Genomic DNA, 21229 nt, shown 5'->3' on the forward strand with positions numbered 1-21229 from the left:
TACACAGATCATCACAAACAAAGGTCATTACTGTTTAACTCCTGCTATTTTTGTTTGTATATTGTGCTTGTAAGAGTAGTAGATCTACAGTCACTGTAAACTTCCAAGATTAGCAGGTGCACTATGCAGAAGAACAGTAATTCAACAAAGCATTATATTTTATATATTTGCCTGTGAATCAGTTGCAATCATGCTGTATATCAGGGGTTCTCAAACTGGGGGTTGGGACCCCTGAGGGGGTTGTGAGGTTATTACATGTGGGGGTTGTGAACTGTCAGCCTCCACCCCAAACCCCCTCTTTGCCTCCAGCATTTATAATGGTGTTAAATATATTTTAAAGTGTTTTTCCGTTTATCGGGGGGGGGCACACTCAGAGGCTTGGTATGTGAAAGGGGTCACCAGTACAAAAGTTTGAGGCCCACTGCTGTAAATAGTCCAGAGGCTAACTTCCTCTGAAAGTACTGAACATTTAAAGTCCCATTCATATTCTGCTAGTAATAAAATCTTTTCAAAGAATAGTTTTTAAAGGTACTTCTTTTATCCTAATAGAGAGTAGTGATGGATATCTTTAGAAACTGCAGATTTAAAATAGAACTGGCTGAATTTTTTCATCACAAGATTGCATATTTATGAGGGGGAACCAAGAAAAAACAAAGGAGATTTTCATGAATTCCTACCTTTCAACAAAATCAGTTTCAAGTTCATGTCTTTAAAAAAACTTGGAAATCTCAAAGAAAATTGCAAATGACTAAGTAACTAAATAATATTACCTCTGCTCTTGCAATAGCCTCAGTGCAGCAAGTATTTCAAATACTGTAGCAATCGTATCTAATTATACTCTGCCCCGTCTTCTCTCTTCTTTGCTGTTGGTTTTAGTTGTTGCTATGAGAATGCTAAGCCAAAGAAGTGAGTTTTACACTTCATTCTAAAGGCCCTGAGAATGAATTTATGCTGGGACTGAAGATATGGATATACATATGAAAAGAACATGCACCCCTCCATTCTCTGCTCTCCTGCACTGTACTGTCTTTGAATATCACTCATGGGAATGAAATGGACAAACTTCCAGTTCCATCAGTACAAGGCTTGGTTGGGGAGCATGCAAGGAAGTTTAAGAGTTCCTGTGCCTCTGCTAAAATCAAGCTTTTGACTTCAAACCCAACCAATTAAGGCTTGTTTTTACGTCACCCAACTCAAGTACTGGGATGTTAAGACTCTGACAGTCCTTGTTTTAAAGGGATGACGTTTTTCATTTAATATCCAATCTATCCTACTATTTGGAGAAATATACATAATTTTTGGCAGAAAGGTGAAAAACTCCTGCTGTCAACCTTCACAGTGGGTGAAATTTACCCCTACACAAAGGACCAGCATACGGCAAAAGGATCACTAAACTCTCCAAAACTAAGCATAAGTGGAATTTAATATGCACACAGGTCTTGTGCTTGTCCTATGCACTGGACCGAATTTCATCCTCTGTTCCTTACTGGGAGTGGTTATGTTAGTCTTCACTTCAAACAACACCCAAATCATCAAAAACAGGTTTCTCAAAACTGCTGTATGTAATGTAATCTGACTGTCAATTGCATATTAGCTAGATTTTTTTAAAGTCAAAATAATATGCTCTGATAGATATTATGGCATTTAATATGATCAGTCCTTTTCCTCCATCAGATCAATATTTCCTTAATTTCCTATTCAATTCATATTAAAAAAGTGTCATGATGGAATTGTCTGTATTTTTCTTCCACCTTGGACAAAAGATAGAAAAACCTGGAATTTAGCTTCATAACAGGCAAAGTGTTTAGAAAAACAAAATTAAAAATACTCTGATCTGAAAAATAGATACATTTTCTAAGTCTGCTGACTTCAAAGAAAATGGTACAAATATCTATAATATTCTAAAATCTAGGCAAATAAACTGGATGACAAATCTGTTTTGTCTTCACTGTTTTGTTTTCACTGTTATATAATTTATTAATGTATTGAATGGTGTGATCTGGTTAAATGTACACGCTAAATTTGTGCCTGCCAAAGACATGTGAGCTCATGAAACTAAGGTTTTTTTTTAAATAAATGCTGTAATACATTTGTACAAATGAGTTCATTTTCCCATGTCTGTACTGGATGCATATATAAACTATTCTATTAAAAAAAGGGATAACACAGGCCAAGATTTTGAAAAATAGGCACCTAAGGGCATGTCTATACATAAAAGTTGTATAACTTTAACTGTGCTAATATAGTTCAAGTGTTTTAGCCTCCGTAGTGTGGATGCAGATTTTCCAGGATAAAGGGGCTTAAACCATTTATCATATTCCCATATGAGAAAGGAAATGAACTATGCTGGTATAGGGCACCTTTAAATTAATAGAACTGTGTCCATGGTAGTGGTTGTATAATGATGACAGACCCGAGTTACCATTAGGCAGGACTGAACCTGGGACCTCGGAAGCTTAGTGTAAGAGTCTTTATTGCATGAGCTAGGCAGATGGCTCTTGGCAAAGCTAGAACAGTGGTTCTCAACCAGGGGTATACGTACCGCTAGGGGTATGCAGAGGTCTTCCAGCTGGTACATCAACGCATCTAGATATTTGCCTAGTTTTATAACAGGCTACATAAAAAGCACCAGCGAAGTTGGTACTAACTAAAATTGAATACAGACAATGACTTGCTTATACTGTTCTATATTCTTTACACTGAAATGTAAGTATAATATTTATATTTCAATTAATTTAAGTATTTATAATTATATGGTAAAAATGAGAAAGTAAGCAATTTTTCAGTAATAATGTGATGGGACACTTTTATCTTTTTATGTCTGATTTTTTAAGCAAGTAGCTGAAACTTGGGGTATGCAAAACAAATCAGACTCCTGAAGGGGGTACAGTCTGGAAAGGTTGAGAGCCACTGCTGTAGCAGACTCATCAATCTCGTGATGGTCTAGGTGTCACTAGAGGGGGACAGAGCACCACACCACGCAGGCATGGGTTACACTTGAACTGATAAAACTATGTAAAAATCATGCCTCTAACTTAAATAGTTTTATCAGTACAAAATCTGTGTGTGGGTCAGGCCTAAATGTTGGCTTCTAAGTCTATATTTAGGTTCCAGACTTAGGGTTTGATCCTACACTCATTTAAGTCAGGGGCCAAGCTCCCGTTCACTTTAAGAATGCAGGATCATGGCCTAAACAACCTGATATTCAAAAGTGCTGTGCAATCGTCAATGATCTGACCTGGAGTTCAGCGCATGCACACTAGCAAACTGTGAAAGGAAGAGAAATAATGTGGAAAACGTGTTGCTTTTCAATGACCTTGTTCTGATCTCCCTGCTCTGATCTTTTTCCTAAACTGCCGGTTTAGTATTAGATATTGTCAGGCAGTGATGCTAGGTGCTCAGGTGACCCCCTTGAAAGTCAAGCCCTGGTATCAGTCAGAAAGCTTGAGCCCTGCAGGGATCTCAGAGAATTTATGGGTTTGTAGTGCTAATGCTCATTCCAAACAGGAACAAATGACACTTCCCCCCATAATGAAACAATCTAGCGATTCCTAGAAATAGTTTCTTCATTCTTTGTCCCCTCCCATCAGATTAAATGAGTTTTTAGTTACTAGTAGAGCTTCCTGAACCATTCATTTTAAACAATTTATGTATCATGTCTTTTAGTTGTGAACTGATCATGATTGTTATGAATTAGTTGTAATTATAGAGGAATTGTTCTTAGCAACTTAGCTGGGTCTTCCACAAGCTTTCCTTGTCTAGTAGTTAGGGTTGCCAATCCTATAGGATTGGCCTGGAGTTTCTAGGAATTAAAGATTTATCTTTAATTAAAGATTATGTCATGTGAGGAAATCTCCAGGAATGTGTTCAACCAAATTGGCAACCCTACTAATAACTCTTCAGGTATCTGAAATTCAAAATCTGGCATCTGGTCTATGTGACTCGTCCTCTAGATCACATGGAATACCTTTTTATTCGCTGAGTGGATGCAAACAGGAGCAACACTGAAGAAAATATTGAGATGTTGCCTCTGTGAAAAAATGGAGAGCACTTTCACAAGACAGAGAGATGAGGAGAGCTAGAAAATGTTACAACATTTTAAATCATTCCCTTCCCTTTTCATCTTAGTCTGGACACTGTATTTGCCTATGTACATGGACCCAGATTTCAAATTAGCTAGGTCCTTTATGACTGAGGGAGAAGTATGATACAAGCTGGCTTTACTTGCAGGCAGTATAGTAGATTGGCCTCTCCATGCAGACCAGCTTAATGATCTAGCCAGAGATCAATATGGGGGCTGCTCAGTCTGCTCAGAGGCCATGCTGATGACAACAGCATATAGTAGATTTTACATTCCATTTTTTCTCATTACATTCTCACACAGTAATTGTGGGTATGTATAGGGCAACAAAAGCTCATGAATATATTCATGAAAATACTTGTTTACATCACATATGCTCATTCATTCAAAACAGTCTTATTTGCATCCCCTTCCCCAATGCTTTTTCAAGCAAAAATGAGTCACACTCATTTTTGGAGAAAAGCAAACAAATGATAGAAACATGGTTGGATTTAACCAAAAATCTGATTTACCAAACATTCCAAATAATTTTGTTCACTTTTTTAGATATTAGCATATGATTAAATAAAATACAGAGTTTGACAAGGCAGGGTGGTGAAGTCTCATCTTCCCTATCGTACCTCCAATTATGGGACAAAGAAGTATTTGGAAAAATTATGCTATCTGCCCACAGAGAATAGAAAAAACATTCAGAGTGTTGGGTCAAGTCTCTCTACCTGTCCAGTGCATTGCCCTGATAGTAACAATCTCTGTTTGGCAATTAAGCATCAGCATAAATACCACCTGGCTGCTAAAAAGGCTAAATGCTTAGTGTGAAATGACCTTAGCAGTTTACCTTTATATTGCTTTAATTATAATATCACAAATTCCATCTAATTCCTGACATGTTCCATTTTAGACCAAGAAGGGAGCAAGACGTATGATGTTGCACATTGACAGACTCTGGGATACATTAAAAGCAGCCAACTAACTAAACATCTGGAATACTGTGTAAAATTCATCCATAAGACTCTGCCTTCGCTGGCTGCTGGTGTTTAACAGATTTTTTTTAATGACATGTAAACAAAAGCACTTTTCTCAAAGCTGGAAGAGTGGTTCTTGAAAGAAAAAAAATCAATAAAAATGAGCTCATACCTTGCCAACTCTTAATATTTTCCATCGTCTGGCTTCCTGATAGTAAATAGAGTCTAGCAGACAGATCATCTTCTCCTGACTGTACAGACCTATGCCTAATGACTGAGTCCTCACAAACCAACCAGCTTGATTTTTTTAACAAGTTTTCCATTGCTTGAATGGCTGAAGTGGTGTTTCTGTTCTCAAGTATAGCTTTATATCCCAGTGGTAATACTCTCAAGGAGGAATTTTATGCAGCAGACACTGAACACTTCAGAGTCACCCTTTCAACCTAGATCTTAAAGTAGTGAATAAATGGGGGCTGTGTTCGCAATGTGTTGGAAAATCCAGTCCAGGGGAGACTCAGGAGCCTTGTGGATAGATTACTCTATGAGGGTGCATCAGCAGAAATTATAGTTGCTGTGTGAGAGACTGATTTGCATTTTCATTTCTGTCATGCAGGTCTTATGGGTGCATCTATTGCCAAAAATGAATTTTAGCAATAGAAAATATTGTCTCATGGCATGAAGGAGTTAAAACTTTGAAGGAATTGGATAGTGACTATCTGCAGGATACGAAGAGGTGAATTTTTGGGAAAAGGTATGAAGAGAAAAGAACTAGTAACTCTCTCATTTCATCTGCAACTTCCAAAGTCATTTTTCTGTTAGTAAGCAGCCCTTTGAAATATTAGCTTGGGATCATCATCATCATCATCAAATGGCATTACTGTAATACTTAGCCAGTTTGTGTTTTTCACATTTGTACAGTATCATCAATAGTCTAGTATTACACCAAGTACACCTTCTGCTCTAAGTGTACGGCACATTTTTTTGACCTTGCCTTTTCTAACAAATATATTGCAAGGTGCATGTATGTATATAATAAAAACAAAAACCCAAAGCAAAGCACTCCACTGCACACACTTCTCCCTCTGGGGAGAGGATGAGAGAACAAACTCTTGACAGATGTTAGTCACATAGCTTAACGCATTGCTGGAAGATCCTCAGATACTATGCTTCTAAGCATGGTACAAATACCTATATAGAAAAGCACCAATTAAGTAAGAGCAGCATGCTATATGAAATGGCAGGAATGCAGATATTGTAATTTAGAGCATCTTTTAATCTGAGGTCCTGGCTCTTATTATAACTGAACACTGCACATGACATGAACATTACTGAGACAGAAAGCCCGCTCAAGAGACTTCTTTTTCAACTCCACTAGTTTGTGTTTCCAGCAGCACATATCTGCTCCACTATGTCAGCTATGCTGGCAGCAAAGAAAATTTACTAGAAGGTGATCCCTGCAGTTCAGAGATTAGGATTTTCATCAATTTCACTTGGCTGCTAGCAAACTATCCAGGGCAAACTGAGTGAGTACAGTCTATGTACTGAATAGATTCTAAGTATGTTTCACTTTACATTGTATTTACATCATGTCTGAAAAGCCTTTTCTTGGGAATCTACAAACCATGTGCATAGGCAACTCATTTTTGTTGCTAATAGTTTGCAAAAGATCAATAATTTTTCAGGGAACTAAATAGTTAACTAGGAATAACCTAATCCTCGCGAAGGTTTTCCCATAGGACAAACTTTATGTACATATAGACTGCAAATGTTCTCTTCTAATGCAAGCCCATTGCGAACATATTTTCCTTGGATTTCAATGCAAACAGTTAGCAAAACATCTATTGCTTATCTTCTGTTACTATTTTAAAAGTTTTCACTGTCCTTACTTCTCAGAATCCTAGCTGTATCTTGAAGGATGAACTGATTTCTGCAGAGCTTCATTATACTGCAGTCATGGTACTGGTGAATCTGCAATAGGGCCAAAATATTTTCCACAGATCCACATATTCAACTTTGACTCCAAGATTCTGTTTTTTCACAGATGTGAACTGCATATTGGGAGACTAGACTAAGAGAGCTGAGACCCACTATATAGATCTAAGCATAGATTTGAGGAGTGCTAATGAAGACAGGTCTCCAGGCAGCAACTGACATTTTAATACTATACCTTGTTGTCTAACACTGCTCAGATTACAAAGTACAGGAAGGGAAAGTTTCCCTGTTTTCCCAGAGCAAGGTTTCTAAGGCCTTGTTTATATTAAAAAGCTACCCTTGGGTGACTAGATCAATTTAAAATTGATCTCGTTAAACTGGTGCACATCTGTAAAGGTATATGCACTTAAATTAGTTTAAATAAATTAGGTAATTTACCAAAGCAAACTAAACTGTTTTCAACAAAGGTTTAAAATGGTTTAAGTGCCTACATTAGGGACATGAACCAGTGCAACTAGATCAATTTGAAATCAGCTTAGTTAAACCAGTGCAACTTTTTTAGTATAGACAAAGCCTATGTTTGAAAGTTAGAGGCTTTTATTCACATTGGTGAAGAGAGGAAAGCTATAAATTAAAAAGCCAGAAAATGTAAGATAATGTGAATTAGTGATGAGACTGTATCCAGAAAGGCATTTCTAATTTGCTTCTTTATTAAAAGTTTCACGATGTGTAAGTCTTTATCCGTGATGTCCTGATCTATAAACATCTTCATCTCTCTTTAGCTTACACTCATCTTTAGGATTTTACCTAAGAACTTGTCCTATTTAATAGGAATTATGTTTACAATAAAACATGCAATCAAGGTAGAAAAGAGATAGATGGAAAAAAGATGAGAAAAAGATGCAAGGGAATAGTAAGGAAGAGGAACCGACACACTGTTAACTGTCAAGAATACTTCAAATTCATTTTTGGCCATGATTTTAAATACACAGAATCTGTTACCTATAACTGCTATTTCTGAATCTTAGTCATCAAGACACACTGATGGCAATAGTTTCTCTTTTCTCCAACAGACAGGCAGCAGCAACCAAAAACTGCCAAGATTTATCAAAATTTGTCTTCCATTCCCTGTCACCATCTACCAAGATGAAGCTTCAGATGGAACTCAGTAGTTAGAATCTGTCTTTGACGTGTTAGAAGGGGTGCCAGAGAATATTAGGAAGCTACAGGAACTTGATCCAGCAAGTAGTCATTGAAGGTTATCAAGAGAATTGTGGTGATTCAACCCCACAGATTCCTAAACAAATGGAGCTGGTCCCTAAGAGCTTCTGTAACTCTAGAACAGTTAGTTCAGACCCTCCTGTCTTCCTTCTTTGAAAGGACAAAAAGTCCACAATCCACTAAGTATTTGTCTCTGTCTCTTTTCAAATTAGAACGGAGTCAAGGAATTCTGCCTCTAACTACAACCCCCTAGCCCTGGAGGCTCTATAAGGTATGGAAGCGTTAATTATATGTTGGGCTTTCCATGAAAGCCCCACCAGAAGAGGCTACCTACAATATGTGCTGAATCAATGTATTTCTTGTATGTCCTGGTTATGTTCCTGACCCAACCACCATTCCAGCATCTCCCATATTCTGGGTTGCACTTAACAGTTCTTGGACCACTACATCCCTCTCCCTTTAAATGACTTTTTGTCACTGTGGGCCCTAGATAGTGAAATCAAGCATAGTGACCATTGCAAATAATAGCTGGAGATGATTAATGGAAATATTTTAAAATATTTGCATTATTACAAGTGCATGTGTGTGTGTGTGTCTAGAGCAGGGGTCGGCAACCTTTCAGAAGTGGTGTGCCGAGTCTTCATTTATTCACTCTAATTTAAGGTTTCACATTCCAGTAATACATTTTAACCTTTTTAGAAGGTCTCTTTCTCTGTCTATCATATATAACTAAACCTGAAGTTGGCAACCTGTGGCATGCGGCTCGCCTGGGCCAGTTTGTTTACCTGCCGTGTCAGCAGGTTCAGCCAACTGCGGTTCCCACTGGCCATGGTTTGCCATCCCAGGCTAATGGGGGAGGCGGGAAGAGTTGCGAGTGAGCTTCCTGCCACCCCCATTGGCCTGGGATGGTGAACTGCGGCCAGTGGGAGCCGCGGTCTGCCGAATCTGCTGATGCAGCAGGTAAACAAACTGGCCTGGTCCGCCAGGGTGCTTATCCTGGCGAGCCGCATGTCACAGGTTGCTGACCCCTGAACTAAACTATTGTTGTATGTAAAGTAAATAAGGTTTTTTAAATGTTTAAGAAGCTTCATTTAAAATTGAATTAAAATGCGGAGCCCTCGGACTGGTGGCCAGGACCCGGGCAGTATGAGTGCCACTGAAAATCAGCTCATGTGCCGCCTTCGGCACGCGTGCCATAGGTTGCCTATCCCTGGTCTAGAGAAAGACTGAGCTACTTGCACTCTCAGTACTACTCTGGCCAATGCATTATATTCTCTTAACTGGGTAAAGTTGAGAGGTGGGTCTCTGTCCTAAGTTATGCCATTGCATAAATGCACTCTTCTTTTTTTAAATTTATTTTGCTATTTGTAAACTTACAAGAGGGACAAATTCAGAATTTTAACTAAATGTTTGGCACAGATTTATAAAGATCGTCTGCCCCTCACTTACAAAGACAGCACAGTGTAGGTGAACAGAACTTAACTCTTCCATATCTTAAGGACATGAAATCTCCTGTGTCTCAGGCATAGCAATTGTTTTGTATGACCTTACCAGTGTATTGGAATATCATAGAATAGTGCACTACAGAGGTGCGGAAGGAAGAGGAGGCTTTGTGTCTCTTAAGTACAGCAGAGCTACTACAAAATTTGCTCTACTATCTCCTGCCATCTCAGCAGTGTTGATTTATTGTCGCTCACAGTGCATCAAAAAAATCCAATCTATGGACTGAACAGTGACCAGATGAAGATGTTTTGCTGGAGAGACTTGACAAGAAACAAGAAATCCAACAAGAAATATGTGATCTTCAGTTTCAATGTGAAGCCTGATAACAGTCTTCAAATATATTAAGGGCTGTTAAAGAGGACAGTGATCAATTCTCCGTTATTCTCCATGTCCACTGAAGGGGGACAAGAAGTAACTGGCTTAATTGGCAATTAGGGAGATTTAGGTTAGATGTTAGGAAAAAAGACTTTCTAATTGTAAGGATAGTTAAGCTCTGGTACAGGCCTCCTAGGGAGGTTGTGGAATCCCCGTCATTGGAGGCTTTTAAGAACAAGTTGGACAAACAATCTGTCAGTGGTGGTCTAGGTTTACTTGTTCCTGCCTCACATTAGGGTAGGTGACCTCTTGGGGTCCCTTCCAGCCCTATATTTCTATGAATCTATAAATATGGGTAGCAGTGCACAGTAGAGGATTTTTCTGACAGCACCAGGAACATTCAGTTCTAAAGGCAGATCTTTTTCTGGTCTTGTGACTTTAAATTTCAGGACTGCAGTCTGATATTTGTATAATTAGATGAATTCTCTGAGATGGGCTCTTGTTGGGGATTTTGATGATACCATATTTCCCTAACAGTGCCACACTCTGGAAAAGGTCTTTTTCTGGGTTTGGACCCGTTGTCCTGTATCTAAACTTTCTATTAGGAAAATGAGGTGATAGATAGCTTCTAAATGGCATGAAATAAAAATGATCCATCTCTCACCAGCTGATGGCTTGAAAAATCCATATTTCTTTTTTTAAAACAGATTTAAATAAAGCATCTGTGTAATTAGGATTAGGGCCTTATTACTAGGTGTGGAATAGATATATATGGAGTCGTTGTCCTCAGCCCAGAGAACTTACAGAAACCTAAGCCAGTGATCAGGTACTTTACAGAGAGACACCAGAAGTAAATGGGGCACACATATGAAAGGGCCCACTCACATGGAACAACTGGAAGAATGGAGGCCTAAAATAACAAGTGACATATGAAGGATGGGTGGAGGAGGATACAGTTCAATGTATAAAATACACAGACCTTCATCTCTCTACCCTGGACTCTCCCTGCCCTCTCCCCTTGGTTCTACACACACACACACTCTGCTTTTGCTCCCATTCCTCTCCCTTAACCATCTGTTCCACAAATGCATTGCTCCATAGAAACAAATGGCCTTAGAGACACAGCTACTGGTGAGTTGTGAGAGAGGAGGACTTTATCTAAGTGGAAAGCCCATTTACTCCATGAGTCTCTCCTATTCTTTCTTCAGAATGCAGGTGTGGTGAGGGTTGAGAGTGCAGTTCTTCACACAACATGTGCTGCTTGATAGCTTTGTGGTCCATAGCAATATACCACTGCGGTAAGAATGGAGATAAGCAGCACTAAAATACAGGGATGTCATCTTCCTTTGGATGTGTCATTTCAGCCCGTGACATTAATAAACCCATACAAAGCGAGCATAATGAGAAAACTCAGAACACCAGGACATTAAAGGGAAAAAAAACATGATTGTGACAATCAGTATAAAGTAACATCAGAATATAACCACAGAGTGCTGGTGCAAAAAACTAATTTGTACATGTTTCCTTCAGGTCAGGTTTTGGTTTCTAACAAAACTTGATTTTTCTTGTTGTTTTTGCATTAACTCAAGAGCTTTAAAAGTAAGGGTAATCCAAACAAAATTTATCGAAAACAGGATAACAATGTATTAAGGTTTTACAAGCACTCCAAGAAGTTGTTTATCTCTTTTGAGGTAGACAGAATTCAAACTGCCTTCATTAGCAGTGCAATATACTGTGGAAAATGAGCCTGGTTCTTATCAAGAGGGTCCCTGATTAGCATTTTTGCTAAATAACCAAGCTGTTCTGTTTTTTTTCCAAACCACTCTAGAGCAGTAGAACAGGAGAGAGAGAGAAACTAATTTAGCTAAGTAATACTTGCAGCATTTTGGGGGTAGATTTTCTTTTAATATCTGTCACTGAAGTTCCCTGCTCTTTTACTAGATTTTTAAATGATATAGACTATACTAGATAATGACTCTACTACATGATATAGGAACTACTATATAAGCAGTGAACCTTAAAAATATAAAGGCTATCTATGAGGAATAAATTGTGGTTCAACACCAGAATATGCTTTGCACCCCTCTGCCTTTCAGCGCGCTGACACGGAGTCCTAGCAAGGTATTCAGACTTCATTATACATCACCATCAACAACCAATCCAGCAGTCCCCAAAATTTGGAAGCATTCTTATTTTTCTAAGAAAATTGTCTCTTTCATTTCTCACAATACTGTGGAATCCTGGTTAATGTCACCAGCCAGTTTTGTTCCTGACAGCATGTTCCATTTTAAGATGAATATCCCCTCCTTAAATATAAATGGATACACAAAAGCACACCGGATATTAACTGTAGAAAATGCAAATTGTGAATGGATAATATAATAAGTATATTAATTTTCAGTGATACTTACCAGGTATAATTGTTTACCCTTGATACAGATGCCAAGATCTTCCCCTCTAAGTGGTCAAACTATTAATTTGTATAAGAAACTTCTTTTTAGGGATAATATTTAAACACTTCTGCTAACCCTTTGCTCTCCAGTCCTCTCCCACTTTTTTCTCCTTACTGAAATGTATCTCTTAAAAAGTATTAGAATTTGTCTACATAGGGATGTTATTAACCACAACTGCTATCCCACAACAGTCATTCAGCAACAGACCTCAAGTGGATGCTCTTATTCAAGAATAAGAGTGTCTTTTCCTGATGGGATTAAACTACAGGCACAACAATTGCTCTTAAAATTCACATTTTGCTTTAATCCAAAATAACTTTCAAGTGCATATCAATCCTCAGATTCTATTGGGGGCCTAAACTGATGACTAAAAGGAAGCACACAACAGGAGATATATATACCAGGGATTCTCTACTTTTTTTCTTTTTGAGGCCCCCACGACATGCTATAAAAGCTCCATGTCCCACCTGTGCCATAGCAACTGTTTTTCTGCATATAAAAGTCAAGGCTGCATTAGGGGGTAGCAAGCAAGGCAGTTGCCTGAGGCTCCATGCCAAGGAGCCACAAAGCTAAGTTTCTCAGGCTTCAGTTCCTGGTGGAGGAGCTCAGGGGCCCTGGCTGCAGTCCCATGTGGTGGGGCTTTGGCTTTCTGCCCTGGACCTGATGCCAGCCATGCTTGACGGACCCCCTGAAATCTGCTCATGGCCTCCCAGGGGGCCTCGGACCCCTGGGTGAGAACCATTGGTATATCAGTATTTTAATTCAAATCTGCAATAGCTTTACTATTAACTCCACCTAACTGAACTCTGTTCTGAGCAGAGATTTTAATTTATAAAAGGGGTAAAATACAAGCAATACAATCCCACAGATTTTACTGCATTGTCAAGAATTTATGCTTTCATTCAACATAGAAATGAAGATTCTGGTAGACATTCTGTTAGTTAAGGACTTCACTGTCTAGATAGATGCATTGCTGTCTCATTGAGCCTCCTACACTGAAAGAACTGTACCATTAGAAGTGTGACCATACCCTATATTCATAGTAATAAAATATTAACTTTAAGCCTTGCTGCTAGCACCTAAGTAAAAATGGTGTTTAACAATAAACTGAGGCTCTAACTTGGAAAATCCCTGAGGAAAAAAAATTAAAGCCAGAAATCTCCATCAAACTGAGCAGCATTATGTGTGTGTTCTTAATTGCTGATTTTAATTTTTTCTTCTCAGGTTAATGGATCTATCACATCAATTCAGCAGATATTTAATTTTTTCTGCAGACAAAATAAATATTTCTAAAGATACTTTGTCCAATCCCTCCCTCATGAGTAATAGAGGTCCTGTTGAAGACAACCAAATTCATTATCTTAATAACCTGTGGCCAACTTTAACCCAGGCCTCTTGAAAGAAGCTGGTTTACTAATCCAATTAACTAAATCTTATAATAAACTAACAAAGCTTAATTTGATGAGTCATCTCAACTAATCAGGCAGTATTAAATGGTTATCAGCTGCTTATGAAGTATTCAAGCACTGCCAGTTTCAATGGATCTGCAGACACTGGGATAAATGAACTATATTCCTGAAATGGCAAATCAATGGTTGATTTTGCACCAAGCCATGGCATCATCATGGCAAAAAATAGCAGACCAGGTTGTAGGGCCTAATTAGCTATTGGTCACTGTTGTTAACTGATGTTTTTGTGTCATAATATCCCTGCTAATAAATGTTAAATTTTTCCTCAACCAAATTAAAGATACTATGGTAAAGAAAATGCAAACAAAGGGTACATTACATAAATAATTCAATGGTTGGATGAACTCAGTAGCTCCTACAAGGAATTTAATCTATCTCCAAAGAGAAACAACAATTATGTAACTTACATTTACAAAAAAATTGTTTCATGTTAAAGATCCCTAACAGACCACATATTGATTGACACATTTCCACACTAATGTGGAATTAGTGAAACACTAACAGGTCCTTTGGAGCCCCAGGATAGTATGGAAATTGTTTTCTGACTGTGGAAATGTACACCACACTTGAATTCACTATTTTTAAACTGAAATCTGTTCTTACCATCATGATTAGGATTTCCCAAAGTCCATGGCTCGTCTGAGTCAAAATGAGTGTCTCCTCCAATTCCTGGCCCAGGGAAGTAAGCATGGGCCAAAAATCCTCCCTCCCCGTCAAAGGGAGAACTGTCTCCATGAAAACCTGATGCAAAAATGATTGTAATATCCACATCCCTCTTGCCATTTTCTAATTCAATGTAAGGAACTTCTTCAAATGTCAGAGGAGTTACATTTTGCCACACATCAAAGGCACGGCGAATGGCTTTGCGGGTTTCGGCATCACCTACTTTTGGAGTGACGTTCTTTATGCTGAAACAAACAAACAAACAAACAAACAAATTAATCTGACAGAGTGGTCAGTGACAAAACTCACGTTCATTTTACTCTGATTACTGCAGGCACCGATATATACAGTGTGGGTAAGGCATTTTATCCTCAGAGAAAAATAGCTTTAAATAAATAGGTGAGAAATTACTGCATTAATCTGTGCACTCTTTTATGCTAGATCTCATTATGGGTTAGTTATTTGATTCTCAGCGGTACAGAATTCTTATTCTAAGATCATTAAAAATATTTTATGAAGAAATAAATGCTTAACAGTGGGGTAACTGGATTAATCAACCATTGGCCATTTATCTCTTGGAACACAATTAGAATCAAGCTCAGCCAAAGGACTGCGTGTCATTCTGATCAAAAACTGCAAATGTTCCCAGTTTAAATGAGATTTTAATTTCTTAGTGGTTAGAATTAACAACAGAATAATACCATACTGTGCCCACCAACCAGAACTTAAAAGGCCCTAAAAACAATTCTTGCTACATTCAGAACTATTCAACTAATTCCTAATTGGAAACATTTTTTTTCCATTTCATTACAGGTTAAGATGTCCTTTTGCTGTCTTATTAAGCACACAGTGACCTTCTGTTAAATTAAATAGTCCACGGGAAGAATTGTTTGACAGAAAAGTTTGAACTACTTCAGGAATCCGTACTGTTACAAGACCATTAGTTCTAAGCTATTTCATCAAAAGCAAGTACTCCATCTTAATTTCCATGAGAAATGTGCAGAATTCGCAAACAATATTGATTAAAATGAGTGATGGTGGAAAGTATGCTACAATCAGGGCCGGTACAGTATACCAGTAAGAAGCCAGTACTGCCCCGTACACAGCCTACATTAAACCACTGCCGTGGCAGTGCTTTAACATCATTGCCTCTTTTGCTCCTCCCCCGGGCCGCCACCGATGGGGGCAGGCAAAAGGGACAATTGCCCAGGGTCGGTGATTTAAAAGGGCCCGGGGCTTCCGGCCGCTGCCTCCATGGCAGAAGCCAGAGCCCCGGATGCTTTTAAAGTGCCGCCAGAGCCCCAGGTGGCAGAGGCCAGGCAATGCAGATGGACTGGCTGCGGGAGGCTGACTCTCCCCCCTTCTGCCTGAGGCCCCTCCCCTTCTGGGGGGCCAAAGCCGGCCTCCGTACCGGTCATAATTTAACATTACTTTCACCCCTGGCTACAATGGAATCTTTACCAAAAATACATATTTAAAATTAATAAACACACACAGAGAGTCCCAAACTAATCAATTTGAAATCAGTCCAGTTCCCCACTGCTATCTGTAAGTCAAATGCTTTACAAAAGTCTAAGTATGTTATAGCTATGCACTTATTTTTACCAACCAAATTTGTAATCGCCTCAAGGAATGAAATCTGATTTGTTTAACAAGATCTATTTTTCAGAAAACCATCTTGACTGGCATTTATTAATCATATCAACTATTTCTTGTAGCAACTAACAAAGACCCTGATTCTGAAATTAGCTCTGTCTGAGTGGATCCCTAGGCCTTTGCAGAACTGATTGCAAGATCAAGGCTATATTAAGATATTTTTGTAGTGAACAGTATTGTACTATATGTTATTGTTAAAGATATGGGAAGTGAATTCCTTGAACAGGAAGTGGTATTTAAAATCTCCCAGCAATTTGTTGTTGTGGTAAGTTTTAGAGAGCAAATTTAAACTTTGAGGGGGCTGCATGGCAGGTGAGCTAATAATAAGTGAGGATGAATTATGTGATGGTGGGGAACTGACTGAATCCCTCAACTACTAATTTCCAGAGTTGTTTATATTTGGATTTTTTTGAAGTTTTTCTTTGTAAGAGTATGCAGCATTTTTCAGCACTCCGCTGAAATGCACTTTGCATGTGGTGAAAAAGGTTTGCTTTTTACACTTTAAAGATTATTGATCAAAAGACCTTAATAGAAAATTAAATTCTCCTGAGGTGTCTGGGCCTGAAACAAGGACTGTTAAAATCAGTTGGGGAGGTGAAGTGGAGGAGGCTTTACACTGACCTCAGGGGGCTTTTGATTAAGCCATTAGTGTATCAATTTGCTGAAGAATCATAAAGGGTTTTTAAAAAAACAGATTTTAGTCCTGCTTTAACTGGAAATCTTAACATAACCTTAATAATGGAGCTTCTAGCAGCACCTCCAACATTTTTCTGAAATGCCCAAGACTTCCGGTTTTAAGAAGCAACTTCTATTCATATGTTGTATGATAACTACATTTTCTAGCACATTTTGAAGAAGTATAGTGTTAGCAGAATAGTGAACCACATCGATCTGGTGGTAGATGATACAATACTAATGTTAAACTTCAGAATGCTGGCAAGTCAGATTTTCACTCCATTTACACCGTTCTCTGCGGAATTTCCCTCGGCATACAGATTGCAAACCTTAGGCACAGTGGTGTAAGTTAAGTGCAGAATGAAAAGTTTAATTTTGAAATGTCCAGCCTAAGTGGATTTCAGTGAGACCTTTAATGTTATCTTAATACAGCATTTTTTGTGTACTCCATTACTCTACACAGGACTGGCACTGATTACTAAACAACAAACTGTGCAGGTCACTGTAGTATTATGCCACTTTCACAAAGATTAAATAGCCTCAGGCACCTTTTCCATCAAGCTTTAGCTATCAAGTTACTTCTGATAGTTTTCCAAATTCTGCCTTTCAAATTCAAGACAAGTCCATTATTTATGGTTCTTCTACAACATACACTTCACACACTAGAACAAAAGACATTCTTAGTTTCCAAAACATCCTTGCAGGGGGGTGAATTACATTTAAACATGTAGCATATGAAGAAAATATAAACTATTTGTTTATAACAGAATGTCTTTTGAAGTTTTCTTTAATAGCTACTGTGTTTTGGAAAGCTCCTATAATAATTGTGTATTTTAAAATGTATGTAACAATAGTAAATGTGTCCGCGACTGATTAAAAAGGGGCAGATTTTCATCTCATTTACACTGGTGTAGATCTAGAGTAGACTTATCTTGCTTAAAATATGCAACAGAAGGGGACATGGAAAAAATGTGTCTTCATTATAGGTATTATAGTGGCAAATAAACTAACTGGGAAAACTGTTGTCCTGTTGGAAGCAACAAGGTCATTATATAAATACACTGCATTAGCACAACAATGCCCCCAACCCTTGCAGTCTAGGTGTTACTGCAATGCAAACAATGATAATCTCTTAAAAGACTTCATTTTGAACACGTCACTGAAATAGCAAATTAAGAAGTGATAAGGCCTAAGGACTGCCCCATAAATACTCAAGCTATAAGTATAAAACCACTGCTCACCTGCCCTTGCTAGAAGAGAGAGACTGTTGACAACTACACACACAGAGGTACAAGAAAGCTTATTCACAAGGTATCAAAACTTACAGATACAGGAGCAACAGTAGGTTAGGGATATACCAGTGGGGAAGCAGCTATACTGTATGTCACCAGAGTGTGCTGAGGATCCTTCTTAAAGCAGGGTTTTCCAAACATTCAGACCTGGCAATCTCCTTCCAGAATAAGAAGTGTTTTGGGGATAGAGTTATGAAACTTCTAATCCTAACCTTGAACTGGTGACATTTTGTAACTGTAACTAAATCAGAAATAACTATGAAGATTTGAAATAGGAACTTTAATCATATAGGAGGGACAAAAGTATAAGCACACTCAAAATTCTTTGTGATGGATGAGGTTTTCTTGTTGATGAAAGAGATTCCACAGGAGGAAAGAATGAGGAAATACACAGTTCCCATAATTTTTGATCAACAGGTAAATTACTAAATAGTCACTTTTTGTCAGTTTAGAAAGTTGTTCTCAGACATCGTGGAATGGGGCACCCAAATACCCCAACAGAATCTGCTTCAATATGGGGGGGGGCAAAAACCCTCCAACCGCATATCCGTAGTTGTTACCTAGCACTCAGCACTAGAACCCACAGTGGTATCATTAAAAAATTATAACCCATACTCAATGGGGACCACATGCTGAAACAAATCTTTTCCCAACCCCCCTCTTCTGGCCTTCAGTCAACTCCCCAGCTTACCAAGCTCATACTCAGAAGCAAGCTCTGCGCAGACCAGGTCACAAGAACTCAAATGTGGTACCAGACCCTGCCATAACAACAGATGCAAAACCTGCAGACTTATCTCCACTGGTATGATGATCAACATTCCCCACAACACATCTTTCAAGATCCATAGGTTCTACAGATGAATATCAGAACATGTGGTGAAGCTCATCCAGTCAGTAAATGCCCTAATAACAACTATGTGGTGAAACAAGACAATCATTATGCTCTCAAATGAACTCACACAGAAAAGTAATAAAAGGCACCCATGGGCAAACAATTTTCACAAAACCATCATTCAATATCTGATCTCTCAGGCCTCATCCTCAAAAGAAACCTGCACAACACCATCAAAAGATGAGCATGGGGGCTTAAATTCATAGCTTTGCTAGACACTAAAAATCATGGTTTTAATAAAGACACTGGATTTATGGCTTATCACAACAATCTGTAAACTACTAACCCAGGGGTATGCATGCCGAGCTGATTTTCAGTGGAACTCACACTGCCTGGGTCCTGACCACCGGTCTGGTGGGCTCTGCATATTAATTTAATTTTAAATTAAGCTTCTTAAACATTTTTAAAACCTTATTTTACTTTACATACAACAATAGTTTAGTTATATATTATAGACTTATAGAAAGAGTCCTTATAAAAACATTAAAATGTATTACTGGCACGCAGAACCTTAAATTAGAGTGAATAATTGAAAACTCGGCACACCACTTCTGAAAGGTTGCCAACCCCTGCACTAACCCCTCATTTTTTGTCCTATAACTGGAGAGGTGTTAACAGCCCATTTCACCTTGAATAGTCTCTCAGAATATGTGCTATTTATGCTAAACAATCTATTCCACCTTGTACTTAGTTGTGATTCTCTGAGTACCTTACCCAGGTGAAAATGAGCTCTGTGTAGCTCAAAAAATTGTCTCTTTCACCAGCAAAAGTTGGTCCAATAAAAGATATTACCTCACCCACCTTGTCTCTGATAGGGAGGAACTCAGTGTTTTGTTGCTGTTGTTATTTTTTGACACAAACACTATTTTCAATTTATTACCTGCTTCGGGCACTAGAACTTCTGAATCCATGTCTTTTGCCCATGAAAGAATAAGGTTTTCTTCAGTGGAATGGACCTTTTATTGCTATATGATTTCTGCAGATACCAAATACCATGTCTAAAGGGCTTTCATGTTGACATTGCTAGTCTGAGTAATTGGATCTTGTTGATTTTATAAAGGTCTCAGGTTTTCTTCCCCCGCTCTCCCCCCCCCCCAAAAAAAGAAAAGAAAGAACAGCTTCATCCTTAAGTGACAGATGTTTGTTTTCTAAATATCGCAGCAAATTTGGGGACAATGTACTCTCAGGAACTAGCTCTTCAGGACATATCTCACCTGATAATTTGGAATCAGTCAGCATAAAGCCAGACATCATATATTTGCCATCATACTTTGGCAATTTTTTTTTCTTCCTTCACTATCATTAAAATAGTTTCCTGCTGTCCGTATGCCAATTGCCACTGAGTTTTTTTTATTAAATGATCATCCATTTTTCTGAGCCAACCCAAGCCCAGAAGGGAGTCCCAACAAAGCCTGAACGATGCCCGTAATGCGTGCATGTGAAGCTATTACAACAACTGTTCCAACTCAGTGACATGTTGTATCATGATCTGTGGGCATGGATACTTGTAGTGTCTGTTGTACATAATAAATAGATGTTTTTAATGGGGTTTATACTGCTTTACCTAGTGTAAATTCAGTATACAGATTTAATATTTTATTAACAGGGACTCTAGTGGCCTACTGTACTGGTCTTACTGGATCACTAGCTAGAGTTCTCAGGGCTTTGACAAACCTGTTACACAGGGCTGAGGTGGGGTATCCATTTTTTAAAATTATTTTAAATCTATTGATTTTTCCCCTAAAGACTTATATTTTTATTTGATTTCCCATGACACTGCCCACAGCTACCCCAAACACAGATCTCCTTTGAGAGCTGCACGGCATGGGTTGGGACACTCTGGTCTATAGAAATGAAAAGCACAGAAGGATAATAGTGTAGGACATTTGTCTGAATGGGTAAAAAACTCCACTTAACAATCCATCATAAGTGATCAACCAATTCCAGATTCATACTTGATATGAAAAGGTTAACTTACAGTGAAATTTAAACAAGGGCTCAATCTGAGTAACTTGTTAAAACCTTATCTTCTCGTTGGTTCTGCCATCAATCAAAGCTAAACTGAGCTGAATACTTTTTTTTTTCTTCTCCTGTCTCACTGCTTGTCTTACTGAA

General features: G+C 38.4%; 1 protein-coding gene across 1 annotated transcript in view; it reads right to left on the minus strand.

Moving 5' to 3' along the window:
• MMP16 (matrix metallopeptidase 16) overlaps positions 1 to 21229 on the minus strand; it is a 244629-nt gene that overhangs the window by 85645 nt on the left and 137755 nt on the right. The window contains 1 exon segment of the mRNA XM_030553407.1: positions 14540 to 14844. Within this exon segment, the coding sequence (XP_030409267.1) occupies positions 14540 to 14844 (305 nt within the window).

This window comes from Gopherus evgoodei, chromosome 2, assembly GCF_007399415.2.
Source record: "Gopherus evgoodei ecotype Sinaloan lineage chromosome 2, rGopEvg1_v1.p, whole genome shotgun sequence".
NCBI lineage: Eukaryota > Metazoa > Chordata > Testudines > Testudinidae > Gopherus > Gopherus evgoodei.